The sequence below is a fragment of the Brachyhypopomus gauderio genome, chromosome 8 (genome assembly GCF_052324685.1).
Source record: "Brachyhypopomus gauderio isolate BG-103 chromosome 8, BGAUD_0.2, whole genome shotgun sequence".
In the NCBI taxonomy this organism is placed as follows: Eukaryota; Metazoa; Chordata; class Actinopteri; order Gymnotiformes; family Hypopomidae; genus Brachyhypopomus; species Brachyhypopomus gauderio.
The window spans coordinates 5,722,123-5,749,927 of NC_135218.1; the positions used below are offsets into that span (position 1 = coordinate 5,722,123).

Below are 27,805 nucleotides of genomic sequence, written 5' to 3' on the forward strand. Positions count from 1 at the left end.
CTCCTCTGGTTAGATGCACCTCATGGACCTGGAGTTTAATTCTCTCACGTTATTTTTAGTAATTATATAGTGTCAGTGGTGCTTCACATAAGCAGCGTGCTTGTTAAATTTACTCCCCCAGTTAAAACATTTGACAAGCAGAATGAATAAACGCTACATTAATTTTATTCATGTGTACAAAATGCCTTTTAGTACTACGTTATGCAGACAGCTATGCAAGATAGCTAGCTAAAAATGTGGTGTGTTGGTTGGAAAGGAACGGGTTACTGGGTAATAATCTAGATAATTCTAGACTATAATCTAGATTAATAGAACATATTACGTCACATAGGCAGTATGAGTGAGTTTAGCTACATTTATGTTGGATTTACAAATTATTGACATGGAGCATTTAAAGTCATATGTACGCAGAGCAATATGGTTTTTGCCAGTGTTACATATCAGAGAGCACTGTCTTAATATAAATAATAAAATTATAAAATAAAATGTAATATAATTTTATTTTTTATATTTATGTAATTTTTTTATTTTATAAAATATAATTTAATTTTTTTAAATCAAGTTAGTTTAAATCAGTTTAAATTAGTTACCTTGCCAGTTCTTGTGTAAAAATGTTTCACCTTTCTTTCAACTTTCTGTAATGTATGCAGAGCCTACACAACCTATCAGCAACACTACATTTGCCTACATCTGCAGCCTTCTCAATAGTTCCAGTAACAATGTGCACTGAACACTTAAGCAATTCCTTTATTCAATATGCAGTTAAAGCACAAACATGATACATATAAAAATGAAAATGCTTTTGAAAGTGCTTTAAAGTCACTGTGTACATAGAGAAGATAGACTCAGTGTAGACTAAAATATGTTTAGCTAAAGGATGAAACAGTAATCATCTGAAAACCATAACCAACAAGAAGATCTCCTGACTTAAATAACTGACCACATATAATGGCCACATCAGTACTTTTCCATTATGCAGCTTTGGAAAGAATGAAATTCTGAAGAAAAACTCGACGAACATAAGATCACTGTGAATGTTTAACTTCTTATTGTACAACCAACTGTGAAATGTTTTAAGATCTTAATGTACAACCAATAAGGAAAGCTGATCTTGCCAGAACTAACAGAGTAAATTGCTCAATGATCTGAATGAAATATGGCAAGTTACCCTCCATATCAACAGTATGGCAGTTTCACAGTATCACAGCAATAGAGATATTGCTCAGTTTGTACTGCACATTATACAGAACTCATTAACAACCCAGTGATGTGCTTTTTTACTGGTAAACTACACAACACCTACTGTATTCAGTATATTATGAAGTGCTCTGTAAAATACAGTACGTACATCTACAGTTCACGTCTATAAAACAAACACAGATTAATGGTCAAATTCAATCAAACCAAGTATCACTCTGAAATCAATGTACTTGATCCAAGTGAAAAATACTTGGTTCACTGGTACAGAAACCACAAATCAGGCCAACAATGGTGTGAAATATTATGTTAGTATTGTTTGCTTAGTTATCTTACATTATGATAAAAGCACTGTCATGTTTTACTGAGTTGACAAATATCTTAAAATTTCTTTGTAAACTGAAGAGGCTTGATTGAATTAGGCCCTTTAACATCATTGAGAAAATATCATATAGACATGAAGACAAAGGGTTTCTTCTACAGCATAAATTCTTTACATAACACCAAAATCAAACAGGACACATGCACATTTTCTTTATTAAGCATTCCTCTCTTCAGAGAGGTAGTCCAGTGCATTTATAGCTGGTCTCCAGAATTTGACACAGGTTTAGCGCACATGTCAACATGTAAAGTTTTAGGTGGGGTGCCACAAAGACACAGAGAAAGGCATAAATATGAGATGAACAGAATAAATGTCATTTATACAGCAAGACACATGTACAATACTGGCATTTAAAGGTGCGGTATGCAGAATTTTTACATTTATGCTTAAAACGAATCAACTCATTAAATTACAGTCACTAGATGACATGTTGTTTCTAAGGATATTTTGCAAAGATTTGCATGGCCCTTGGTAAATATATTAAAATGCTATGAATGTGTTTGTATGTAGGTACATGATTGTCACTGACTAGGTGATTAATGGTGATCGAGTAAGCTTTAGTACTGCCACTGAAGGGTTTACCTGGTAACTGTGCATTTTAGAAACAAAAATACTTGTTTGACACTTGTACCTTTAATTACATGTATATGACGTTTACATGAACTCAGTGAGAAATTCCATTATTTACAGTATCATACTACAATCAAGACAAAATTTAAGCAGGCAAAAAATTACCATTTACCTTTTCTATTGTCTATAATTCACTTATAAATTAATGTTTATTGTTATTGTAATATTGAAAAACAACTAGATGTCAGCAAGACCTAAAATATGTGTTGCTCATTGGAAATGGAAGGGACTGGCCTAAGGGTTCTGCTCATTAACCAAAAACATTTTGTTGCTGCCAGTAATGGACGTGAAAGGAAATAGAGCTGTACTATATACACATTTTGTTAAATTGCTAAATAATCTGGGGTGGGTTTCCTGAAACGTTCGTAGCGCTAAGTACTTCTTAACCTCGTACGTTTCAACGTTCCGGTTACGAAGTGCTTAGGGCTACAAACGTTTCGGGAAACCCACCCCTGTTCTTTTTAATAGAAATATGTAAATCTTATAATTTCATTAATATTACTTGTCATATTATAAGCAGATATTAACAATTTAAACATTTATTTGGGAAACAAACTAGAAAGGGAAGAATTTCCACAAATGTAATGGACATGGGTAATATTATAGCTTGGCTTGGCCGTTAGCTTTCAGTGTATCTTCCTATGTACAGTGAGTGTGTTTGTGTTCATCTGACAGTATCACTCGTTAGCCGTTCTGTTCCTCCTTTTTCTCTGCGTTGAGCTGCGGAGGAGACATTATCTCTCCATTACATCGAGTTGCCTCCTCAGGTTTTACGCCCTGGGCATCCAGGGAGGTGTGGGAGGGCTCAGGGGTGGCGGCCACGGGAGCAAGTGTGGTGGGGGTCACGGGCCCTGCTGGGGCCTCCAGGCCTGGGCTGGAGGCCCCAGAGTCAGTCTGGTCTGGTGCGCGCAGCCTCTTCATTAAGGTGGTCACTCGCACTGCTTTCTGCATGGAGCAGGTTAACACAATACTTGTCTTAACTCTAGACTGTAAAACTCTAGGCTCTTAGGTCTAGGCTTATAGACTGTGGCTACACACAACAGCTTGAATATCAAGTGCTGTCTCACCTTCCATTTAGCTTTGGCAAAGTTCTTCTCGATCTGAGCGCACACGCCGTCCTTGATGTTCTTGTCTGAAGCAGCATTCCCAGATATCCTAAAGAGCGAACGTGGAAAAAGACAAGCCGTCACAACACAGCAGTATTTCAAAGGTCAGTGGTCCAAACGGCAGCAATAGGAAAAATTCAAAGTATCTAATTTATGTGAAGATGGTGTCTACCACTCATGGTTGATAGCCTCTTGTGCAGTAAGTCTTTGGTCCTGGTCCACTTCCATTAAGGATGCAACTAAGCTTTTAGCTGAAATACAGACAACCAATTTTTGCTGTAACAGTTCTGAGTGAACAAGGCTAAAAGGCTCTTTAATTGTTAGCTATTTATCAAGTTTTTATAGACGCAGTATGACAAACTGTTGGTGGGTTACCATACCAGAGTCCGAGATGTCATCCCAGTAAGGTGAGTCAAACTCGTAGTCTCCTGAAAGAATTTTCCGGAACAGGTTTTTGTCGTGACTGTCATAATCGTCATCATCTGCCTCATCATAGAAAGGAGGGTTTCCTGACAGGCTTTTTCAAAAGACCACAGAAACATTATCAGTAAATTCCTTTTCGAAACAATTACAGATGCATCACAATAAAAAAAGGTTTCATGACAAACTTAAAAATACTTTAAAAGCAATCGAAATCCATTAGAAAGCAATACAATACAATACAATCAATGAAAAATGTATAATAAAATAGAGAATAGTACAAATAAAAGATGAGATATGACATACTCACAGTCCTTAGATGGAACATGACCAATAAACATGTGGCATGTACATGCACTGACTGCTGGAAATGACATCAGAAAGCATGTAACCCCAAACAGCTCTCCTTACAGATCTTTATAATATTCATGAGAACGATGTTGGAGCAGCTTAGGCAACATCTGTTTCCGTTTCTAGCATTCCCATATTTGTCTTGGACTCAGTTGTCTTTGGATCTGACGTCTTATTGGCAGGCTGAGTTCCACGCCATGGCCTCACATAAATTATCATACAAGTAACAGTTTTGATACTACTCTAGATGGTTTGAATATGTATTTAGGTTGGCTAGTGGGAGAAAAATGACAATATGTATGCTGAATGACATCTGGATGAGTGTAATTCTGTGTAAGAGAAATATACATATGCTTAATGACTGACAATGCCAACGTACACAAAACAACAAAACATTGCATTGATGAAAAGAAACTACTTCACACTCACAGGATATACATAACTACCCCAATGGCCCAGCAGTCCACGGGTCTGCCATATCTCTGTCTGCCAACGACCTCTGGTGCTGAGGGAAGGAATCATGGTTGAATGAGCATCTTCATATCAAAAATCAAATCAAAAATCAAATATATTTGTATAGCGCTTTTCACAACATATGGATATGCTTTTCATATGGATTGTGTCTAATAAGTGTCTAGATGTCTGTAGACTCATAGTAACAGGCTGATGGGTTTTTTTTTACCTAAGTACTCTGGAGTGCCACAGGGCTCTTTAATGAGTCCATTCTCCAGTCTGGCCAGGTGAAAATCACTAATGACGATTTTAGAGTGCTTCAGACGATTGTAGTAAACCAGATTTTCCAACTGCAAGGGAGAGGAGAAAACAGGGCATTGTTGTCAGAGTCTGACATATCAAATGTGCCAGCTTAATTGTCAATGTCAAGCACAACCCTGTGTATAGTAATGACAGTTGTTGGTATTACCACCTGTGACCACTTGATGGGAGTAAAGCAACAGGGTTACCTTCAGGTTTCTGTGCACGATGCGGAGAGAGTGGAGGTAGGCCACCGCCTCTAGAACTTGTCTCATCACATTGCTGGTGTCACGCTCTGAGTAGTATCCCTGCTCCAAGATCCAGTCAAACACCTCTCTGCCTGTGGCTCTGGGAGAGGTATCGGGACATAAGTGAGTGTGAATAGAACTTAATCACCACACACAGTTTCAAATCTACATTCATATTTGATTTGATGTCCCATCACCAAGAAAGAAAGTGAAATGCACGTTCAGTGAGATATAACATGCTGCCCAAAACTGAATGCTGATTTGTTAACAGGACAAACAGTTATTTGCTTTTCCAGACAACATCTAGTCAATAAAGAAAACAATTTAGCTGTTTTGTTTTAAAAACCAGGCATCTTGGAAAGAACAAGTTTTCCAAAAAGCCTTTAATCTTCACATATTTGTGACCAGCAAATAAAGCAAGACATGAAAACAAATGAGGTATGTGGGTTTGTCTTCTCTTCCTTTAAGCTCTAATAATATTTTATAATAACAACAATAATTCAACAACTTCTTCTTCTTCTTCTTCTTCTTCTTCTTCTTCTTCTTCTTCATCTTCTTCTTCTTCTTCTTATTATTATTATTATTATTATTATTATTATTATTATTATTAAGCTGTAATAAGTTGGCAAGGGAACTACAGTTAAACTGAATAGATGTTGATTAGCTTATATCTTAGTAACAGTATTTCATATACTCTTTATTTAACACATAATTATTAGCTGCAAGAAATGTTCTTTTAGATGGGCAAACTGGCTTAGAAAGGCATCCAGAAAGACACACACTTGCACAAATGTACTCACCACTCCCCCTCCCCTACCCACACACACACACACACACACACACACACACACACACACACACACACTCTCTCTCTTTTCCATAATGCTCACAGTTCCAGGAAGAGGAAGTACTCTTTTCTTGTCTCAAAGACATCGACCAGCTGGAGGATGTTATGATGCTTCACCCTGTGTGGATAAGAGAGCAAGAGACAGGCTGTGAATGTGAGACAGGAAGCAGAAGAGGGAGAGACAGGCAATGACTGTGAGACAGGAAGCATATTAACGTGACATGTACAAAGAAGACAGCAATCATTCACCAAAGAGGATGCTTAAAAACACTCCCTATTTGGCCATTTAGCAATTCTGACATATCTAAACACCACTATCTTACATTTTTAGGATGAGAATCTCGTTCTTTGCAGCTTTCCGAACTTTCCTCCCGTCTTTCTTCAGGAATTTCTTGCAGGTGTACATTTTTTGCGTGTTCTTGTCTTTAGCCCGAAAGATCTCACAAAACTCCTCCCTGTTTGTAGGGAGGAACAAACCTTAAGATGGACTGCAGTATGGCTGCATGTGGATGGCTGTCCATAAGATCGCAAAGGTAAATACTTACGATTTGACTACCTGTCCAAGGTCATATTTATCAGTGACCTCAGAAGGACTGTTGTAATCCTTCTTCTCTCCAAAAGCCAAACAGCCAAATGGCATGGCTGCGCTAGTCCTGACAGAGAAGAAAAAAAAAATTACGTTGTAATAGTAATTACATAGGTATTACATAATTACACAAACATTGCACAATTAAAATGTTAAACACAATTATATCAAAACACATCAAATAACTATATGGTCATCATACCACTACATATTTATCATATACCACATCACGATAAATTAAAATCAAGCCATAATGATCTGTTAGAACATAAACCTTCTCAGTGGTAAAACCAAGATCATAGCATGTTGTACGACACCCGATGCTCAAATTAAAGAGGCCGAGAGAACCCCGGAGTCTGCATGATGCTTTTTCTAATGAATGCTAACGCACATCAAATCAAATCAATCACATGGATTGTGTGCAAAGCTCATAATTGGAAAAGCAATCTTTACACTCAACATCCATGGATCTGAGCCTTCAGCATTCATGACCCATTACAATGCAAGGAGCATTTTTTCACATGTCATTTGACTGAGCTGTGAGTCAGCTTCGAGGCACTTTCTCCCATCCTCCAAGCAGAACCCCAGCGGGTCCGCTGTACCAAGGAAGAACACTTGTCTGACTGAGGATTGGAAGGGTTTTACACACCAGTAACCTCATCGATTTACTCAAAGAAATCATTGCGGATTTTTCATTGCAGATTGTGAATCTGGAACTGTTAAAAACAGCCCATTGACACTGAACACTGAGCTCTTTGACTCTTTGCATCCTCTCCTAAATGAGTCCTTCTTGCTAAATACTTTGTGACAACGGCGGTAATTAAATGGTTGCGACACCCTCAAGATTTAAGTGTCAGTGATGATTGAAACCAGAGAAGAAAACTGAGGATATCGTGACATCTATTCACATCTTTATCAGAAAGCCAGAGTCTTAATCCAATTCCTCTGTTCCACTACTTGTAGTACAGTATGTATAAGGATGTTCCACTACTTGTAGTACAGTATACTATTACAACTATCCTCCAGCCACCTGGTCAGTGATATTTACCAATGCCTGTAATACAAATTCACTATGAAACTCTATTTTCTCTTGTGCTATTCTGATATTAGCCTTTCCCTCAGGGCATCGCTGCCTAGACAGCTAAAACTGAGGAGTCTGCTGCAATCTGAGGGAGGAAGCTAAATGAAACAGACAGAGAGCGTGTGAAAGAGTTCCAACCCTACGCAGAAACAACTCCGTCTGCGGCCTCCTTCTTCCGACGCCGATGGCCATTACTTCTTGATGGTTCGATCCACGGGTGTTGACAAAAACAAGCACACGAGGGAGATCGTCACATTTGCCGTTGGACCGGTACGGGGGTTTTGCTTAAGAGAAAGCTACAAGAAAGCCGCAAACCACGATGCACTGCGTTTTATTCGGTGCAGGCAGGTTTAATGAACTGCGGGCCAGCGGTGGATACAACAGTCTTGTTTTCACTGCCAGAGCCAGTTAGCTAACAATCCAAAGTTTTGCTGCTCTGCTCTCCCCTGCATGAACCTCCCCTCATCAGCCAGTGGTTGTCTCGCAGAATGTCTGAGAAACTAAACATGCAGCACCAGAGTGTGCAGCTGAGACAGATGGAGAAAGAACTCCAGGCTCCGTGAACCCTACATGCAGCAAGCAACCGGGAAAAAAAATGCTATTAAGCTCCAATGCATTTTGACCTTTCAAAAAGACCTTTCACAGACCTGCTCATAAGTGAAGCCTTAACCCAGCCCATACGGCCAAATTCAATTAATGTAGGCTAATGAATTTCACTGCCACGGCCAGTTCGTCTCATCTGACAGGCCCCATGGTCAATCTCAGCTTTTGGTTTCTTCTAAAAAAGAAAGCGGGATTAATAATGTAAGACCATGGAGGATATCCACCATCGATTGCTGCATGAAAGGCAAGGCGCCACAAAAGACACTCCGAAAAACAAGTCCTTCTGTTTTAACCAGACCTCAGCCTCCATATCAGCACGCCCCAAACGGGAAGCCCAACTGCTAAACTACCTCAGAATTCTGTTCAAGTTTCTCTAAACAACTCTGAAGGACTTTTTCCACTTTGGGAAAAAACTGCCAAAAATTGGAAGCTAAAGGATTCTGCAGTACGACCTTCTAAAAACTGGATGGCGTCCATGAAAGTATCAATGTTAAAAGAAAACAGCTTGAGATACAGGAACCAAGTTGGTGAACGTAAGAGCCAAAGAGTCTTTACTCTGACGACATCTCTGAAACACTGAAACACTGATATAATCAGGTACAGTGTTTGCCAGAGTCATACTCATCACAATACACTTTTGCTTTGCCACAAGATCCACAGTGTCAGCAGTGGAGCAGTAGCGTCAGCACAGTGGCCAAACAACGAATTACACAACATGTTCGTACACACATGTACTCTGGAGAAAACAAATACAAAACAACTGGCTGAAAATGACTTTTCTCCAGTGGTTTTGGAACGGAGACCCGGGTCTGGTCCACTCTTAGAAGAGCACACAGAACTGCTCTGTCCCAGCGCTGCTCTGCTAGTGTGTCGCCTCAGACACATGGAACCGGCCATTTCTGTTATCTACGAAAAAGGAGGCAAGTCGTGACATAACCAGTTATGTCCGAGACAGGAGCCTCACCCTCTGCTCCTCAGAATGGCTCTGGGCTCTTTAATTAATCATCCATTACAGTTTTTTTGCAGCTGCTAAGACACAAAAAGTGGTCCTTATAGCACAATTTCTGAAGTAACTAACCCATGTAGCCTATCTATTGACCGGGTGCACTAAACCTTAAGCACATTTCTCTGCCTTACATTCATTTAGAAATTCCAAAACACACTTTTTGCAAAACTTTAAACACAGTTGTTCACATAAGACACAACATTCAAAGCTGAAAACCATGTGTTTACTTTAGAAAACACTGCCACACAACTGCTACACTCACCTACCAAAATTCATACCCAGTTCTCACACATTACAACACTTCTAGATCATTTTTAGACATTAAAGTCTAATCCCTATATGAGCAACCATAATGGATGAGATCATAGCCACTCTGGTTGACCATGTGGTCAAGCATGTGTTGGGTTTTCTGGACACAAAGGGTCCAACCTTATCTGTGCTGCTACACTGTAGCATCATCCAGACAATTCAAAATGAGAATAGATAAGTAGACCTATCTTCTATACATACTACATCATGTACTAGACTACCCCTTGCTGGGTGGCTATCCACCTCAGAACAGAAAGAGACCATCATCAATATGGTCAGAGCAAACAACTGCATACGTTTCAGACAACTTCAACAGCACCATCATTACTGACAACTTCACCATCAGCAAGACCCATTCAGTGAGTCTATCTGGACTGGGCCAGTGACAGTGTGAAACAACTGCGTTATGAATTTGCCACTCATCATCATGCCACTCTTGGTCCCTACAACACTGTGCACATCATCACCTTCTTCAACACAGAGCACAACATACTCGTTCTCCATCACCAGGGGGATGAACCAGAACAGTGCAGGTTTGTTGTCGTCTGGGACAACATAAGTTTGCACCGGGCTGCTCAAGTACAAACTGGTTCACTGAACAGCCACAATTTGTTTGATTCACCTCCACCAAACTCTCCATTGTTGTTGAGTTCTTTTTGGCATGGAGGTGGTCACCAACCCCACGAGTGCAAATACATTCAGCAGGTGATGGAGGAAGCTTGAGGTTATTTTGTTTATTTGTTTTTATTTTGTTGTTCATGTGTTTACAGTATATACAGCATGTGTTGCTGTAATGTTCATGCAAAACCAAAAAAAAAAAACCTCCCCCTTGTAATGGCATTTTACTTTATGGTGTAAATGTACTGAATATGCAGAAATAATATATTTGTGAATATTCATGTATATGTGAGACCTCTGACAGACCTTCACTGCAGACCACAAACTAAACACTCAAACACATGGTAGTAGTGTTTTACATTTGTCACTTCAGTGTGTAGTCACATATATGAAAGGCTAATCATCTAATATTTGTGTGTAGCATTTAGATTCAAAAATATGGTTTTGGCAAGAGTTGCAAGAGTTTTGGTGGAAGTGTGTGCTTTTTCCAAAAGTGTGAGATGTTGTGTGTGTAGCACTGGGTGCTGTGTGTTACTGTAAGTTTCGACAAAAGAGCCATAGTTTCTGAAATTGGGTCTTAGCGTCTGCAAAAACTGTAATCGCCAATTGCTGGATGTACATACACATTGTAAGTGGGGGAAAACAGCACTTTAACGTGTGTGTATGTGCGTGTGTGTGCATGTGTGTGTATGTGGGTGTCTGTCTCTGTGGGTGTGTGTGTGTGTGTGTGTGTGTGTGTGTGTGTGTGTGCGCGCGCGTGCGTGTGTGTATGTGCGTGTGTGTGTGTGTTTGTGCGTGCGTGTGTGTGTGTGTGTGCGTGTGTGGTTTTTCCACAGTAAGCTGTCCTCACAGAACATCATTCAGTTTGAAGTCCTCTGTATTGTTTGCCTTCTGTCTCTGCAGCTCTGCGCCGTGTGTTTCTTTATCTGTTTACCTCTTCCCCTCCACACAACACACACACTGTCTTTATCTGTTTACCTCTTCCCCTCCACACAACACACACACTGAAGGATTCCGACTTCGTAATCACATTCTGTGTTGCATTTCTTTGGATGCGTGTGGTGTTTGAAAACACCACAGTGCTGCTATTAGCTCTTCCTTCATTGCTAATTCACTGCACGCTTAGTTCAGGTCCAGAAAAGGTAGAGCAGGCACACACAAATGTGCATCTGTACACACATACATATCTTCAGCCTTAATGCATATGGTCCTGCAGTCACAGACAGGTTTTCAAATAAGGGGCATACAGCTTGTTTACCGTACTGTTGCAATGATCTGTTCGATCATCACAAATGATCAGATATTTAAAAAAAAAACATAGTCTATTATCCACGACTGTAATATAATAATATGCATAAGGACAGATTTTTAGATATGGTTACTTCTAATCAAATTTCATGTTGTTTTCGGTTGGCTGTCTTACCATTGAAGTCATACGAAGACTAGGTATCGCCTAAGTTGGTTGTAATGGACTGAGGTCTTTACATTCTGCTCTACAACAAAATGACTTTGCAACTGCATTGGGTGACTGTGCACCAGGCATACCACAAAGCATGGCCATCATCTCTGTAGCCACAGTTTCAAAATAGTTCAAAAGAGTAGTTGAAAAGTCTTGGGTGGACACAGTCCTTGAAAGATTAAGCTTGGGTGAGTCCTCTATCAGAGGGGGAGAAATATCAGGTCGTATCTACCTGAGAGCCCCAGAAATCCAACTGATGCAATTTTCAATTGAACACTAACTGAAACAGAAAGGTACAAAATGAAGTTATCCAAAAAGCCTCAGATATTTGATGACAGGAAGGTTTGCCAGAAGTTTCTACATGTCTAAATTCTCTCTGTGGAGAAAATGTGGAGAGAGAGAGAGAGAGAGAGAGAGAGAGAGAGAGAGAGAGAGAGAGAGGAGAGAGAAAGAGAGACAGTTAGTTAGTTAGTTAGTTAGTTAGTTAGTTAGTTAGTTAGTTAGTTAGTTAGTTAGTTCCTTCACAGTATATGTTAGTACATCACAGGGGCAGTCACAGTCAGGGACACGATATGGATCACACTATGGTGGTAATTTCTTATTCCAACTGTTTTGACTTTGGCTTTTAAAATGACCAAACTGGCTAGCACATTTACTGTCATTAGCTGTGTTTTTACATGCAGAGAGGAGCTCGCATCTAACTAACAAGACGAGATTGAGAGGCTGTCCTTGAAGTAGGCCTACCATTCTTTCCCTCAAATAAATATCATTTAGATTAGATGAGAAAAAGGTTAGACAAAAAACACTTCAGGGAATTATATTTAAATATAATTTGAACATTCTAAAGCCATAGCGGTCTCTACATCTAAGAAGTGGGTTTTTTTTTTATCACTGAACTATTTGACATCTGAAAACATTGTCAGCACTGATTCGTTTAGAAAGTTTTCATCTCGCTGGACCACAATCAGAACACCACAAAGGAGAAGCCAAACCCAAAATGAAAGGGTTTCTTTAAAGAATCTTTAACCCCTAGACAAAAGCAAAAATCTTTCTTATTTACATTATACAAAGAAAATAAATTACAGAAATGACCAAGAGTCTTTGTTCTAAAGATCTCATGGGTCTTATGTCATTTCTTGCAGGAACGTCCTCCTCATTCATGACCCACACATTTCTCAAATCACATCTCATACAAATCCCAGATCTTTGCTCTGAATTCACGTCTATCTCACCATAACAAATTGCGACTGACTAATTTTGCTGTTAATGTCTGTCTGTCATCTTCATCTCAGAATAGATTTAATGAAAATCACAAACACATAAAAGGCATTTTCCCTACAGAAAACGGCGAATTCATTATAATTCTTTGTAGTAAATAGGAATGCATAGACAAGGCATTTCCGAGTTATATATTTATGAGACATTTCTCAGATATATTTAGCTGTCGAGGAAACAAGCAGCAAATAGGAAGCAAGGTGGATGACAAGCCCATGAGGACAACTGCCTATGATATGCTAATTTGTGTTCCTGTAACTCTGCTGGTAAGGCAAGGTGCTAGCTTATATAATCTCTTCCTCTCTCTCTCTCTCTTTCTATACACACACACACACACACACACACACACGCACACACATCGGCCACTTTATTAGGTACGCAGTGCTAATAAATACCGGGTTGGACCCCCTTTTTCCTTCAGAACTGCCTTAATCCTTCGTGGCATAGATTCAACAAGGTACTGGAAACATTCCTCAGAGAGTCTGGTCCATATTGACATGATAGCATCACACAGTTGATGCAGATTTGTCGGCTGCACATCCATGATGTGAATCTCCCGTTCCACCACATCCCAAAGGTGCTCTATTGGATTGAGATCTGGTGACTGTGGAGGCCATTCGAGTACAGTGAACTCATTGTCGTGTTCAAGAAACCAGTCTGTGATGATTTGCGCTTTATGACATGGCGCATTATCCTGCTGGAAGTAGCCATCAGAAGATGGTACACTGTCGTCATAAAGGCATGGACATGGTCAGCAACAATACTCTGTAGCCTACAATACTCTGTAGGCTGTGGTGTTGACACAATGCTGAATTGGTACTAATGTGCCCAAAGTGTGTCAGGAAAATATCCCCCACACCATTGCACCACCAGCCTGAACTGTTGATACAAGCTTTCCATGCTTTCATATTGTTGACTCCAAATTCTGACTCTCGCAGCAGAAATCGAGACTCATCAGACCAGGCAACGTTTTTCCAATCTTCTATTGTCCAATTTTGGTGAACCTATGTTCTCAGTTTCCTGTTCTTAGCTGACAGGAGTGGTACCCAGTGTGGTCTTCTGCTGCTGTAGCCCATCCGCCTCATGGTTCGACGTGTTGTGTGTTCATAGATGCTCTTCTGCATGCCTTGGTTGTAATGACTGGTTATTTGAGAACCAGTCTGGCTGTTCTCCTCTGACCTCTGACCTCAACAAGGCATTTGCACCCACAGAACTGCCACTCACTGGATATTTTCTCTTTTATGTACCATTCTCTGTAAACTCTAGAGATGGTTGTGCATGAAAATCCCAGTACATCAGCAGTTTCTGACATACCAGCCTGTCTGGATCCAACAATCATGCCACGTTCAAAGTTACTTAAATCACCTCCCCGCCCCATTCTGATTCTCGGTTTGAACTGCAGCAGATCGTCTTGGCCATGTCTACATGCCTAAATGTAGAGAGAGAGAGAGAGAGAGAGAGAGAGAGAGAGAGAGAGAGAGAGATAGATAGATAGATAGATAGATAGATAGATAGATAGATAGATAGATAGATTTGTATATTAGTACAATATGTATGTGTGAGTAAGATGAATATGTATGTAAGAGAAATGTGGTCCAGTACTATAACATATTAACAATTATTTAACTGATTTCTTTATATTCTCATTGTGCTCCCTTTTCCCTTTAAAGAGGTTGGTCTAGTGCAGTGGGTCACCATACTGCCCTTTGTCATGGTACAGTTCCTGACCCCTCGCTTTGGGTGTGTCTACGTGGTTACATTTGTCTGCATATGGTCATTTCCATGTGTGTATTGGTGTGCATGTGTGTGATTGTGTGTTCAGTTGAGTCATACATCACACCCATGTCTTGTCCCGTTTGTGTTATTTGTTGTCTTGTTTATGTGAGTGTATTTAATTTGTGTGAGAGTTGTATTCGTTGCTCGTCTTTGTTTAGTTTCATATGTTTGTGTTATAATAATAATAATAATAATAATAATCCTTATTTGTATAACACCTTTCATAAATACATGTAACTTAATGTGTTTCATGAGTTCTGTGTTAAGCACTAACACGCTTGTGTTGGCTTCCTGACTCTCCCTTTAAAATATAGTCTCCCGTTAAAATTTTTTTGGCATTTGGGTCCGTATCCAGTTAATCAGGAATGTGATTGGGTCCGGACAGGACGGCGTTCGGGTCCGGATCCGGACCGCGGTCCGCCATTTGGTGATACCTGCTATGGGGAAAAGATGTTCAAACCCCATTTAGGCCTGTGCTTTGTGTTAAACCAATAAGAGACCTGGGACAAGACACACAACTGTCACGTTGAGGACCTCGGCCCCTCCCCTTTGGCCGTGTGTATACGTAGTCCACGTGCTTTGTCTGCGTCAGTGGGAACTCCGTGGGGATGGCTATGTCGAGTGAATAATGTGTCTCACCTGTGAATCGTCTCGTAATCACGTGGGGCTGATGTGGTTCGTCTATTTAATGTGCGCTCGCGCAGTGTCCTGTGCTCGTCGTTGTCTAAAGTCTGCACGTCGCGTTGTATGTTTTGAATGTTTATCGTGCGCTATTGTGCAAACTAGTGTGAAAATAAAAGTGACGTCAGATGCAAGAGGGATTCCGTGTCTCGTTCTTCGCCACGACCCACGCGTCACAACAACACATAAAATGTGTGAGACAAATTTCAGGTGTGGCTTAACTCTCAGAATTTCAGCTTTTCCTGCTTGAGCGACTTAGGCAAGTCTTAAATGATTTCTCGATTACCCTAAAATGAGAAGGATCGTTCTCTGGAGATCAAAGAGGTTTTAATCAGCACACTTTTCCTATGGCTAAAGTGCAATTTCAAATGAAGCGCTACATGTTTCCTTTTGTGCAATTGCTTGCATTTAGTAGACAGTGCAATAGAGGCTGTGAACGGTTTGGAACGAACCCCTTCTCGTTCCATTACGTAGAACCCCATATATGGAGCAGAGTCTTGAAAGCCTTTTCGAGCACCTACACAGGTCCACCAGTGCCCACCGTGAATCTGGCAGACAGCAGGGCTCTTGGACAGCTTCAAAGGGTGAATGTTATCAAGCTGAGGTGAAACAGTGCAGATGGCTCAAGACAGCGCCAAGCTGCAGAAACCTTTTGCTTCACGGTCTCACAGACAGTAACTTGGCGCTCTTTGATCATTGCTTTCTCCTGGGTAAAGAGGTCAGAGACGTGACACCATTATTGGGGTGTGCAGCTGTGGCCATGACGTGCTGCTATAGGCAGGAAAGATTTGTAATGAAAGTGTCTGTACCGAAACACAGAAAAGGGCAGCCTAGAAGCTGTTCATAATCAAACGATCCATTTCACCATGAACACGGGTGCACTTAATTCTTAAGAGGCTGTGTCAAGTCAAAGCAATGTTACCGAGCTAAGCCAGAACATTTTGAGGAATGGAAGCTGTTTCAGCTTTAGAAACTCAAATTTTCTACCAAAACTATAAAGTCATTTTTATAATCTTTAAAAATGTTTAAAGATTGCTCCGACTCTTATGTCAGCACTATTAAGCATTAGCAGGTTTTACGTAACTTTCAGATGGGTGACTTTGTATCGTCCCACTGCACCTCTCCAGTCTTTGTGAGACAGTGTGAGACTGTATGAGACTTTGTGAGACGACGTGGCTGGCCAAAAAGCCTTGTGAGCCATCAACGAGTACCAGTTAACTGGGAGACAAGTACTGTACATGCTTTAATGTATTAGCAAGCGTCACTACTCTATACACCCAGACGACTAATCTGACCATTCCATTTCTGATGTTGTTTGTTGCCTTGGTTACCGAGCCCTACATAAGCATCTGCAGAAGCACAGTACAGTGTGTTTCTTTTAGAATAAAGCCAGCTCCATGAGGAAGGGTGTGTGTGTGTGTGTGTGTGTGTGTGTGTGTGTGTGTGTGTGTGTGTGTGCACGCGTGTGCGTGTGTGTGTGTTTGTGTGGGTGTGTGTGTGTGTGTGTGTGGGTGTGTGTGTGTGTGTGTGGGTATGTGTGTGTGTGTGTGTGCATGCGCGTGCGTGTGTGTGTGTGTGTGTGTGTGTTCTTCATCAACGCAGTTTCGTTCAGCCTAAGGAAGCAGACAGATTTCTAAAATTAGGGCCGTCATGTTCACCTCTCTCTACGGGTTCTTTGGAAGCTCACCAAAACTCTAGATTTTCTCTCATTCTCTCACCACCAACAGGAGTTAGTTCTCTCCATCTATGAATGGTTCAAGAATTACACTATTTATAGACCTATGGCATACTAGTCTCCTCCATGGACACAGATAAAGAACAGTAGAAGCCGCTGTCTCCTCGCTCCATCTGCTACGTGGTGTTTGCCTCTTTTCCGTGCCATTACACACGGCCTGTCGTCTGCCGTTGTGCCAGTTTTTATAGTTTCACCACTCATACTTCTAATCAGAATGCAAAGAAACAAAAACACCTCAGTCCCCCAAATCCAATATGTTTTCTGCTACCCAGCGAAGAGAGGAACGAAGAGAGACCACTCCGCTGGAGGAAGAGTTTACACGAGGGAAGAGGGGAAGAGAGGAACGAAGAGAGACCACTCCGCTGGAGGAAGAGTTTACACGAGGGAAGAGGGGAAGAGAGGAACGAAGAGAGACCACTCCGCTGGAGGAAGAGTTTACACGAGGGAAGAGGGGAAGAGCGGAACGAAGAGAGACCACTCCGCTGAAGGAAGAGTTTACACGAGGGAAGAGGGGAAGAGAGGAACGAAGAGAGACCACTCCGCTGAAGGAAGTTTACACAAGGAAAGAGGGGAAGAGAGGAACGAAGAGAGACCACTCCGCTGAAGGAAGAGTTTACACGAGGGAAGAGGGGAAGAGAGGAACGTAGAGAGACCACTCCGCTGGAGGAAGAGTTTACACGAGGGAAGAGGGGAAGAGAGGAACGTAGAGAGACCACTCCGCTGGAGGAAGAGTTTACACGAGGGAAGAGGGGAAGAGAGGAACGAAGAGAGACCACTCCGCTGGAGGAAGAGTTTACACGAGGGAAGAGGGGAAGAGAGGAACGAAGAGCGACCACTCCGCTGAAGGAAGAGTTTACACGAGGGAAGAGGGGAAGAGAGGAACGAAGAGCGACCACTCCGCTGAAGGAAGAGTTTACACGAGGGAAGAGGGGAAGAGAGGAACGTAGAGCGACCACTCCGCTGAAGGAAGAGTTTACACGAGGGAAGAGGGGAAGAGAGGAACGAAGAGAGACCACTCCGCTGGAGGAAGAGTTTACACGAGGGAAGAGGGGAAGAGAGGAACGAAGAGAGACCACTCCGCTGAAGGAAGAGTTTACACGAGGGAAGAGGGGAAGAGAGGAACGTAGAGCGACCACTCCGCTGGAGGAAGAGTTTACACGAGGGAAGAGGGGAAGAGAGGAACGAAGAGAGACCACTCCGCTGAAGGAAGAGTTTACACGAGGGAAGAGGGGAAGAGAGGAACGTAGAGCGACCACTCCGCTGGAGGAAGAGTTTACACGAGGGAAGAGGGGAAGAGAGGAACGAAGAGAGACCACTCCGCTGAAGGAAGAGTTTACACGAGGGAAGAGGGGAAGAGAGGAACGAAGAGAGACCACTCCGCTGGAGGAAGAGTTTACACGAGGGAAGAGGGGAAGAGAGGAACGAAGAGAGACCACTCCGCTGAAGGAAGAGTTTACACGAGGGAAGAGGGGAAGAGAGGAACGTAGAGAGACCACTCCGCTGAAGGAAGAGTTTACACGAGGGAAGAGGGGAAGAGAGGAACGTAGAGAGACCACTCCGCTGGAGGAAGAGTTTACACGAGGGAAGAGGGGAAGAGAGGAACGTAGAGCGACCACTCCGCAGAAGGAAGAGTTTACACGAGGGAAGAGGGGAAGAGAGGAACGTAGAGAGACCACTCCGCTGGAGGAAGAGTTTACACGAGGGAAGAGGGGAAGAGAGGAACGAAGAGAGACCACTCCGCTGGAGGAAGAGTTTACACGAGGGAAGAGGGGAAGAGAGGAACGTAGAGCGACCACTCCGCTGGAGGAAGAGTTTACACGAGGGAAGAGGGGAAGAGAGGAACGAAGAGAGACCACTCCGCTGAAGGAAGAGTTTACACGAGGGAAGAGGGGAAGAGAGGAACGTAGAGCGACCACTCCGCAGAAGGAAGAGTTTACAAGAGGGAAGAGGGGAGTGTTGCTCAATTAACTTCACCTCATGACATTCCCAGGCATGCTTCCATTAACAAAACACTGAGGGTGGAGCATCGCTTGACGGGAAGCAACTGCCTTGTAATAACACGTTTCCCAGGCAACAAAAGGGGAGGGAAAAGAAATAGTGTCTCTGGATTCCAACAGACTAGAAAAGTGCGCTTTTATTATTATTATTCCCACGGGCACTCACACGAGAATTAGCAAAGACTGAATTTACACTGGAGCAGAATTCAGCTACTTTAACCTTGCTTGTAGCATGATCTCAAGTTGTACACCCAAGCTGTGTTAGCATTAGCAATCATTCGTTGACGTTGCATTATCCTGTTGAGATCTTGCATTGAGTTCTAGCAGCATTACTGCACTGTCTCCCTGTGATTTCATGAAAAGGCTCTACGTTTCCAGTGTGCCATGGACTTACTCTTTAAAAGACACTGCAAAGTACAGGAAATTTTAACCAGCTCATATTCCATCTCCCATCTTGAAATGATCCACATAACAATATCACAAGTACACATACAGAATCCAGGGCTGTAATGCAATTCCCAAGAAGCTGTTGTTCAGAGGACGTATTACTGCATGAAACTCCATCAATAGGCCTTGAAGGTGTATTGCTACCACTTCAGCCGGTGCACTGACTGTGTTCATTAGTCTGGCTTCACTAGAATTGCATGAACTGATCACCAGATGGGCATGAAAATGTTGACTATGTAGCAGCATGAGCTGAGAAGGCGGGTGAAAATACTCATTAACATCTCTATTTCAAATTCCCCTTTATATCCACCATCAGATGGCCAGTCACTCAAACTAAAGCCCCACCTTGAAACAAGCTGCTGTCACCATCAGCCATTTTTAGTCATGACTTGAGAACTGCTTTTGCTTTATAGTTATTAGAGACCTTTACATAAACTTGGCAAATAAAGCAAAATATGACCATATCCTCTTGACTGTTGTTTTAACTCTTGCGTGAATTCAGTATCTTAAACTTTTGTCAGTGTCATGGACAGTTCTCAGGTGTGGAAAAGAACATTTTGAACATTTCATTTTACTTTACTACGTTGTTTCATTGATTAACTTGCTTGATTTTGATTAACTTTGGCTTTTGGATATCCCACAAAATAATTCACACAAATCCACTGAAATATACAATAATCTGCTATAAACTACAGAAATACAAAGAGTCCAAACTCCGGATTCATTCAGTAATGTGCAGTCAGAGAACTACTGGTTTAATGAATCGTTGATTAAAAATGAATTTAAAAATTGTACGTAGTTGCTAATTATCATTTCATAAAACTTACTTAGTTGATCATTATCATTAATAAAACATTGAGCCACTCTATGTTTAGGTGTTTGAGAAATGCCCATATAAAACTGAATAATATCTGAATATCCAGTTTGCATATAATTAACTTCAGAGTTTGCTGTGAAATCAAATATTTTAATCAGATTGTAATATGACTATGCTGCTATTTTCCTATTGTCCCATGTCATTGAATAACACTAGATTAAATTTAATTAGTTATGTTATTCTGTGCATTACTGTGTCTAGAGCAAGTGCTCTAACGGAATAGAGACTTCTAGCTGTCAAATGAACTTTGTGAAAAGGTCTGAGGCCATTTTGTTCTCATGAAAACGGAAGAACTCATATCAGGAAACAGTTCAGTAATGAATTCAATCTTTTGAACCCTACCTTAGTGTTTACTAGTTCAAAGAAGTACATTTATGTATTTCTGTAGAAGCAATATATTTTAAAGTGCATTGTTCCAGGGCAATATTTTCAATACATATTATTCAACACTAAAAATCTGGAGGGATAATCCCAGAAAACAATATAGGCCAATGGTGAAGGAATGCCAAACTTTGTAAATGTACTGCAGGATAATCTGTCTGGCAGACAGATAATCAATCTAATTAATTGAAATTCTGTAAAGATTTCTTATGCTAGCTATTTTGTCTGTGCCTTAAAGGAAAGGTGCAGGTCAGACACAGCAATACATCACTAACAAAATTTCCCACAATTACTCCTGTTGTTTCTAAATTCAGTTCAACTCGACTTTATTTGTACCCCCCCCCCCCCACCCCCCCCTTTTTTTCTTTTTTTTACAACAGACATTGTCACACTGCAGCTTTACAGCAGTCTGGGTCTAATGAGCAACCTAAGGGTGACAGTGGCAAAGGAAAATCACACAGCAGCGGGAGGGAACCTTGAGAGGCAACAGATTCAAAAGGGAACCCGTCCTCGTCTGTGCAACAGAGTGGGATTTTGATATGAAAGCTTCTCGCAGCTCATCTCATGTCAAATCTGTAAAAAGGGAATGAAAATAGAACAACCAAACAGGAAGACTATGAATGTGATAACACCTGTATGCTGTCTATGGAGCTCTCCCACACTCCACATCTATAAAATCCTTTTTCTACCTGAATAGACAAACTAGTGTGAAATACTACTGAACTGATGTCCACTAGAGATTTGCATCTATCTATCTATCTATCTATCTATCTATCTATCTATCTATCTATCTATCTATCTATCTATCTATCTTTGTCTGTCTGTCTGTTTGTCTTACAATCAATAACATACACAGTTACATGTAATGTGATATGCAGGAAAGAGTATATCTAATGTCAACTGGCTGTTGATATATTGTTATACATGTCATTAAGCAAAGTGATAAACAGGCAAGAGCCTTTAGACACAAATGTATGTAGGATGCCATTATATTCTGCATGTGTACTGTACCTATCTGCTTGTCAGTGACATTAATTGCCACCCAAGGGAATAGCATTTTCCCCTGGCAATAACAGCTTTGTACTGTACGAGATCTGAGATTTGACTTGTCATTACAGTTTTTCATGTTGAGGTTTAAGTACAGGCATTTATAGGGTGAAAGCCAAATGAATATACTGGTCATCAGACAAGTACGATTACAATGGAGCTTCATGTAGTTAAACACAATTTCTTGTGTCTCTTGTGTTTCTTGTGACCTAGGTTGACATTGCTCAGACTAAGTCCATTACAAACTTGTTAGTTTCATTACAGACATTGGACCCATATTGGATCTGTGGTGTTTGCCATCAGTGGTTAGGAAAGGCATAACTGACTATGCTAAATGCAATATTACTGTAACATAATTCTGCCTGGAACAAAACAATAGTTATGAGTCTAAATTACAGGCGTGGCAATTTTAATTTGGCTGCCATTTGGAAACCAAAGCTGGCGTTAAAACCATGTAAGGGATAATGAGCCTAAATCTCAGACTTTAATGCATTGAAAGAATGCTGCAAGGTCAGCCATGTTGTCTTTGTGCTTTTGTTTGATAGTAACATGTTTGCTCTTGGTAAAACATGGCTCTATTAGACCTTGTTCAGAATATATGATGAAGACTCCAGCTGCTCTGCCGACCACAGATCATCTGATTTGTTACTCATTCATTTACAATCTGCTTCATTTTTCAGTTAATTTGTAGAAACCTTTCAAATTAACACCAAAACTAGTGTTGTCTGTTCCTACTGAATACTAATGGCTTGATAAAGGCCACTTGAGAACAAAAATGTTCATATATAAGTACTAGCACCAACGTCATTAACACTTTTCTTTAGAATACTGAATTTCTGACACTCTGCTGTTACATTTTTCCTTAAAATATTACTTTTGTTTTTTTGCATTACTTTTAATGACAGGGGCAGACAGCTAAAGCATGCACCATACACACTTTTAGACACATAAACATTACTCTTTTATTTTTCAGAGTTGCCTCATGCATTGCTTGACATTTAAATGATCAGAGGTTTATAGGGCCGGATCAGATTACTTTAATCTATTTCATCTGCCAAATTAACTATTGCATCTTAGATACTACATCATATACTTCTTGTAAGTCCTACATCATTTAAATCATGTTCAACAGCAGACACATGATAGGCTCAGATGACAGCAGTTGCCAGGCAATCAGCAAGCAATTGGAAAAGAGATTCAAACTAATGGTCTTAATTCACAGGTAAGGAAACCATTTAAAAAATAGACATTATAACATAAATATGAAATGGCAATGGTTAAAAATAAACACTGAATAAAGAAGCATTTGGGAAATCCTTCATTCAGAAAATTATTATTATGAAATACAAAACAAACCAACAAACAAAAGTAATACATGTGATTTAAAAGGCCGTTCTGGGGGGAAAGAATGCAATAAAAAATGAAAAGTGATTTCAATATTAAATTTAATAAAACAAATGTATTTAATAATTACTTTTATTTAAATAGATATTATTTTCAAAGTTTATTAATTCTACATACACTGATGCCTTTTTCCTATGATGCTTTCTTTCATTTTTATTTTACTTTATGTAAAATGAGCACCGATGGTGTTCCATAGTTTGTTCCTTCTGTTAAGGGTCTCTTGGCCAGCGCTGGAAGGGATCGGAGGTGGGACAGGTGCAGTATTATATAAGGTGATGACAGGCCTTGCTGAGAGCCCTACAGAACAGGGTGAAGTTTCTAAATAGCGGTGGTGTGGGTGGGTGGTGTACCGATCTGTGGGTTGCATTCATACACACTGTCCTGTGTTGTCTTTGTGCTTTTGTGCATGTGTGTGCCCATGTTTTATGGGAGCCATCATAAACCTTAGAAGACCTACCTTGCACATCACATCATCTGAACTCTCAGGCCATGAAGCATTCAAGAAACTTCCTAATAACAATTGCAATAAAAACGTTTTTTTTTTTGTTGATGATAAGCATGGAAGTGTCAAAGGAGATGCATTTACAAAAAGCTGCAACTCCAAGATTATTAATGGGTGAAATCTCACACCAATGGCTCGCATTAATTAATGAGAGATGGTTGAAGCCAATCAGATTTCAGCTCACTTCAAGAAGGCTGGAAGAGATGCAACAACAGCTGTCTGTATGTAAACAGTTTTTATTTATGAATATACTCTCTAACAAAGAGTTAATGGTCCATTATTGTCCTCATACTAGAACAATTCTCTGGAGTACTCACTGTCCATAATGGGGTTGGGTACTTAAAACAAAATTTAACAATCACGGAAAACAAAGTGTACAATGCAGAATGTTCAAAAACATCACTCACATTTTAACAAATAGCCTGGTTCTTACGTAAGACATAATGGCCTCTCGGGAGCCAGTAATTTAAGGAGTGTGATGAGCGATAGTGATTAATTTAAATGAAATCCAATAGCAACCATATTCAGCATTAACATTAGCAATACCACACAAATAAATTCCTGTATATTATGTGAAATAAACAATAAAGTATATTGTGGTAGTGCACAGGAAAACAGTGTTTAATAGAGAATGTCATTGTAATGGGGCATTTATTAGTAAGTTCTGTTAGAAACTTATTTTTTTATTGAACTGTTCAACACTAAGCAGTGATGGTAAATCATCGTTATGTTATGACTACAATTAAGTAAATGCCACTATCTTTCAGCATTATACATCTAATAAGCTGTTTTAAAAATGTCATTATGAACCAACAACAAAAATGAAACACAAACAAAACTCCATCCATGTGTGTGAGTGTTAAGAGCAGGAAGGTTGAACTGAGCACACTTCTAACCATCAATAACAAAAACACATGGCCTACATGTATATACAGTCTGTCAACAACACGCACACACACACACACACACACACACACACACACACACACACACACACACACGCACACACACACACACACACGCACAGACAATCTGACTGAATTTCTATACACTTTTAATCAAACAACTAGTTATGAAAACACATCACCTCATTTTCAGACCACTACCAAAAGCCTGCTATTTCAGAAAAGAAAGAAAAGGTTGTCAGCATACAGTGAGCTAACTACAGATCCAGAAAGCAGAGAGGACACTGCCATCTTTCCTTCCCTTGAAGAATATGAAGAATATCATATTTACCTGAAGAATCCCAGTCCAACCAGCATGGCACAACTGGGAACTGTATCTCAGCTGTATGACATTAAACAATAACCAATAGCCTATTTCATACTGCATCAAGTAAAAAATATATATTTTAAAGGGGTTGTGTGTGTATGTATATATATGTATATTATATATATAATGTCAACCCAAGACAACGTATGAAGCCATATGCCATATTTCACTCCACCTTTTTTTTCGTTAAGTGAAAAAATCTCACTATGAGCCAACTTGTGCACCCGATAAAGCATTCATATTAGGCTGAAATCGATTATTATAGGCGGAAACAACTTTGCAAACACAACATAAGTCATTATAATCCCCAGGACATTTCTGTTGCTGCGTTCGGCAAATGTCTATGTGATAATGATCTACTGTGACTCAGTATTGTGCTTGAGTTGTAAAAGCGTTTACCTTCAAAATGCCAAATTCATACTGGACTTGCGTTTTCTTTTTTGTCGTTGCACTATTTCCAAGCCGGTGTGTTTAAACAGTAACTTCCAACGACTACTCCAAGTTTTATTTGGCACGGCTCACAGTCACAGGTGCATGTCTCACTAAATGGCGTTTGCGCGGAGCTGCGTGGACCACAGTGCGGTCATTAAATACTCCAAAAATACTCCAACCCCATCCGTGGTGAGGACACCCCCCCCCCCTTATACATTTCAATTGAGGCATTTAATTTACTTACCTGATTACTTGCAAACCTCGATTTAAGTGTTTTTTGTGTCCGCGGACTGTGTTATCATGTGGTCCTCTCAGCTGACGATCTCTTCAGAGTTAAACCCTGAGATTGGTGTAGGGAGATTAAGGAAATATTCCGAAGTATAATTCACTCGGTGACGCACCTCACGAGCCAACTTCGACTGGGAAATGTGCGCAAAGAGCGAGAAGCGCGCGCCTCTCTCTCTCTCTCTCTCTCTCTCTCTCTCTCTCTCTCTCCCTCTCTCTCTCTCAGCGCGTGTGGTAGAACAGCACTCTCTCTCTCACTCTCTCAGCGCGTGTGGTAGAACCGCACAATGCACATGGAGCTGCAGTTTTATTCAGTTCGCAATACTCATGTTCTTTTTGCAACGCCAGCACACTAAACTACATTTTGAAGAGGGAAAGTTAGATGTATTCAGTGTTTTTTTTTTTTTTTTTTTGCTACAGTAAGTCCATGTAGCAGGTCTATGATAAAACGCTCTCATTCCTCTCCATTGCATTCAGCGATGTTCACCTCCATCCCAGTGCCACAGAATATTTTCCAAAGTGTCTGTACAAGGAAACATCTTGACCTAAAACGCCATGCCACCCACTCCCAGCTGCCTGCAAAATGGTGGTAAGAGGGTTAGAATAGTTAGGACACAGTGTGGGGAAGAAAAGCTGGAAGGATGACTCTTCTGCAATCTCCTGCAATTACCCCTCCAGAGGGCAGGACCTATTGTGATGTGAAAGAATGGCTATGTTGCTTTTTCAAGCTTAAAATTGAGGCTCTGTGGATGTGTTACATGGGCGTAATTGTGGTATATGTGGCATTTATTTGTAGTTCCGATTGTTTTTGTGTGGTGACTTCTCTGCGCTTTTGGCAGTCTGCCTGCTGGAGAAGCTGCTCTAAGTATATCGTTTGAGCACGTCATAACGGTGAGGTTTTCCAGATAAATGCTAAGCCAAGCCTTCATTTAATATGCCCTGCCAATGACATTTTTCTCACTGAAACCTGTCTAAGACTAAACGAAGAAAAAAGAAGCATTACTCACTGTCACGTATAGTAGGAATATGCCGTATTTTTTGACACACCTATCCATGCCTGTCATGTCCTGCATGTGTTAGCTGTTACTTGGAACTAATAGGCTGGGGAAATTCGCAAGGCCATAAATATAATCCTATAACCTATTTAGTAATGCCCGAGCCACCTCAAACCTTGGCAGTTGCCATAAATGGCACAGACTCAACCAGGGTCCAGTAGCAGTGACATGTTATAGTTGACCATGCAGGTATTGTCTGGGAACAGCTCAGGGCCAATGGGTGGACTCTCCCTTCTACATATGCTACGTATGGGCTCGTCCCAAATCTGTGACATAAATTGATTTTGGGTCCATTATAACAGGGTTTTTCAAACTATGGGTCGCGACCCTAAAATGGGTCGCGAGGCAAAAAAAAAGGGTCGCTAAAAAATAAATGTTAATATATTTAATAAATTATATTTATAGCGCGCGACTGCGCGAACGGCGGAGGCGTTAATACTTGGCGATCGATCGCGATATAATAGTTAAACTCCGTCAACAACTTACGTTCGCCGCCCCCCAGTCAACAACTTACTTTCGACCCCCCCCCCCCCCCCCCCCCCCCCCCCCACCCCCGGGCAACAACATACGTTCGCCATCCCCGTCAACAACTTACGCTCGCGACCGAGTATACTGTATATATATTTCTTAGTAGGCTGGGTCGCGGGAAAAATCAGGGACAAAATATGGGTCGTTAGAAAAAAAGTTTGAAAAACAATGCATTATAACATACGTGTAGCAAGGCAGGGAGGCATGGATCTACACGTATTAACAGACCTTGAGTATGCCAGCTCAATGCTTCTATCCGGGCCCTGTGCAGCTGTGACCGTGACGGTTCCATCACCCCATGAGTCCATGACTGTTGTATTGGAGCTGGAACTGAAGTCCAAGAGACCAGACAAGCATTCGCCAGTCGTCAACAGTGTGGCGCTGAAATGTATTATCCCACTGCGTGGTTGTCTGTTATTATGCCCCATACAGGTAAACGTGCGACACATAGCACCTGCCAAGAATGCTCATTGAATCAGAAAACCTTCCTTATGAAGTAAATATGTGTTTTTTTG

At 40.9% G+C, this 27,805-nt stretch overlaps 1 protein-coding gene across 2 annotated transcripts; it reads right to left on the reverse strand.

Annotated features, from left to right (window-relative positions):
• Positions 1-724: 724 nt before the first annotated feature.
• On the reverse strand, positions 725-25,883 carry camkva (CaM kinase-like vesicle-associated a). 2 transcript variants are annotated; one of them, XM_077014010.1, is made up of 11 exons: positions 25,667-25,883; positions 6,480-6,587; positions 6,258-6,389; positions 5,978-6,052; positions 5,049-5,187; positions 4,769-4,889; positions 4,516-4,591; positions 3,696-3,832; positions 3,488-3,566; positions 3,277-3,364; positions 725-3,154 (listed from the first exon to the last, which is right to left on the reverse strand). In XM_077014010.1, the coding sequence occupies exons 2-11, from the start codon at positions 6,572-6,574 to the stop codon at positions 2,894-2,896; spliced, it is 1,203 nt and encodes a 400-aa protein (XP_076870125.1). In that variant the 5' UTR covers positions 6,575-6,587; positions 25,667-25,883; the 3' UTR covers positions 725-2,893. The 2 variants fall into 2 exon arrangements, with proteins under 2 accessions (XP_076870125.1, XP_076870126.1); XM_077014011.1 differs by lacking the exon at positions 25,667-25,883 and adding an exon at positions 25,390-25,550.
• Positions 25,884-27,805: the final 1,922 nt, after the last annotated feature.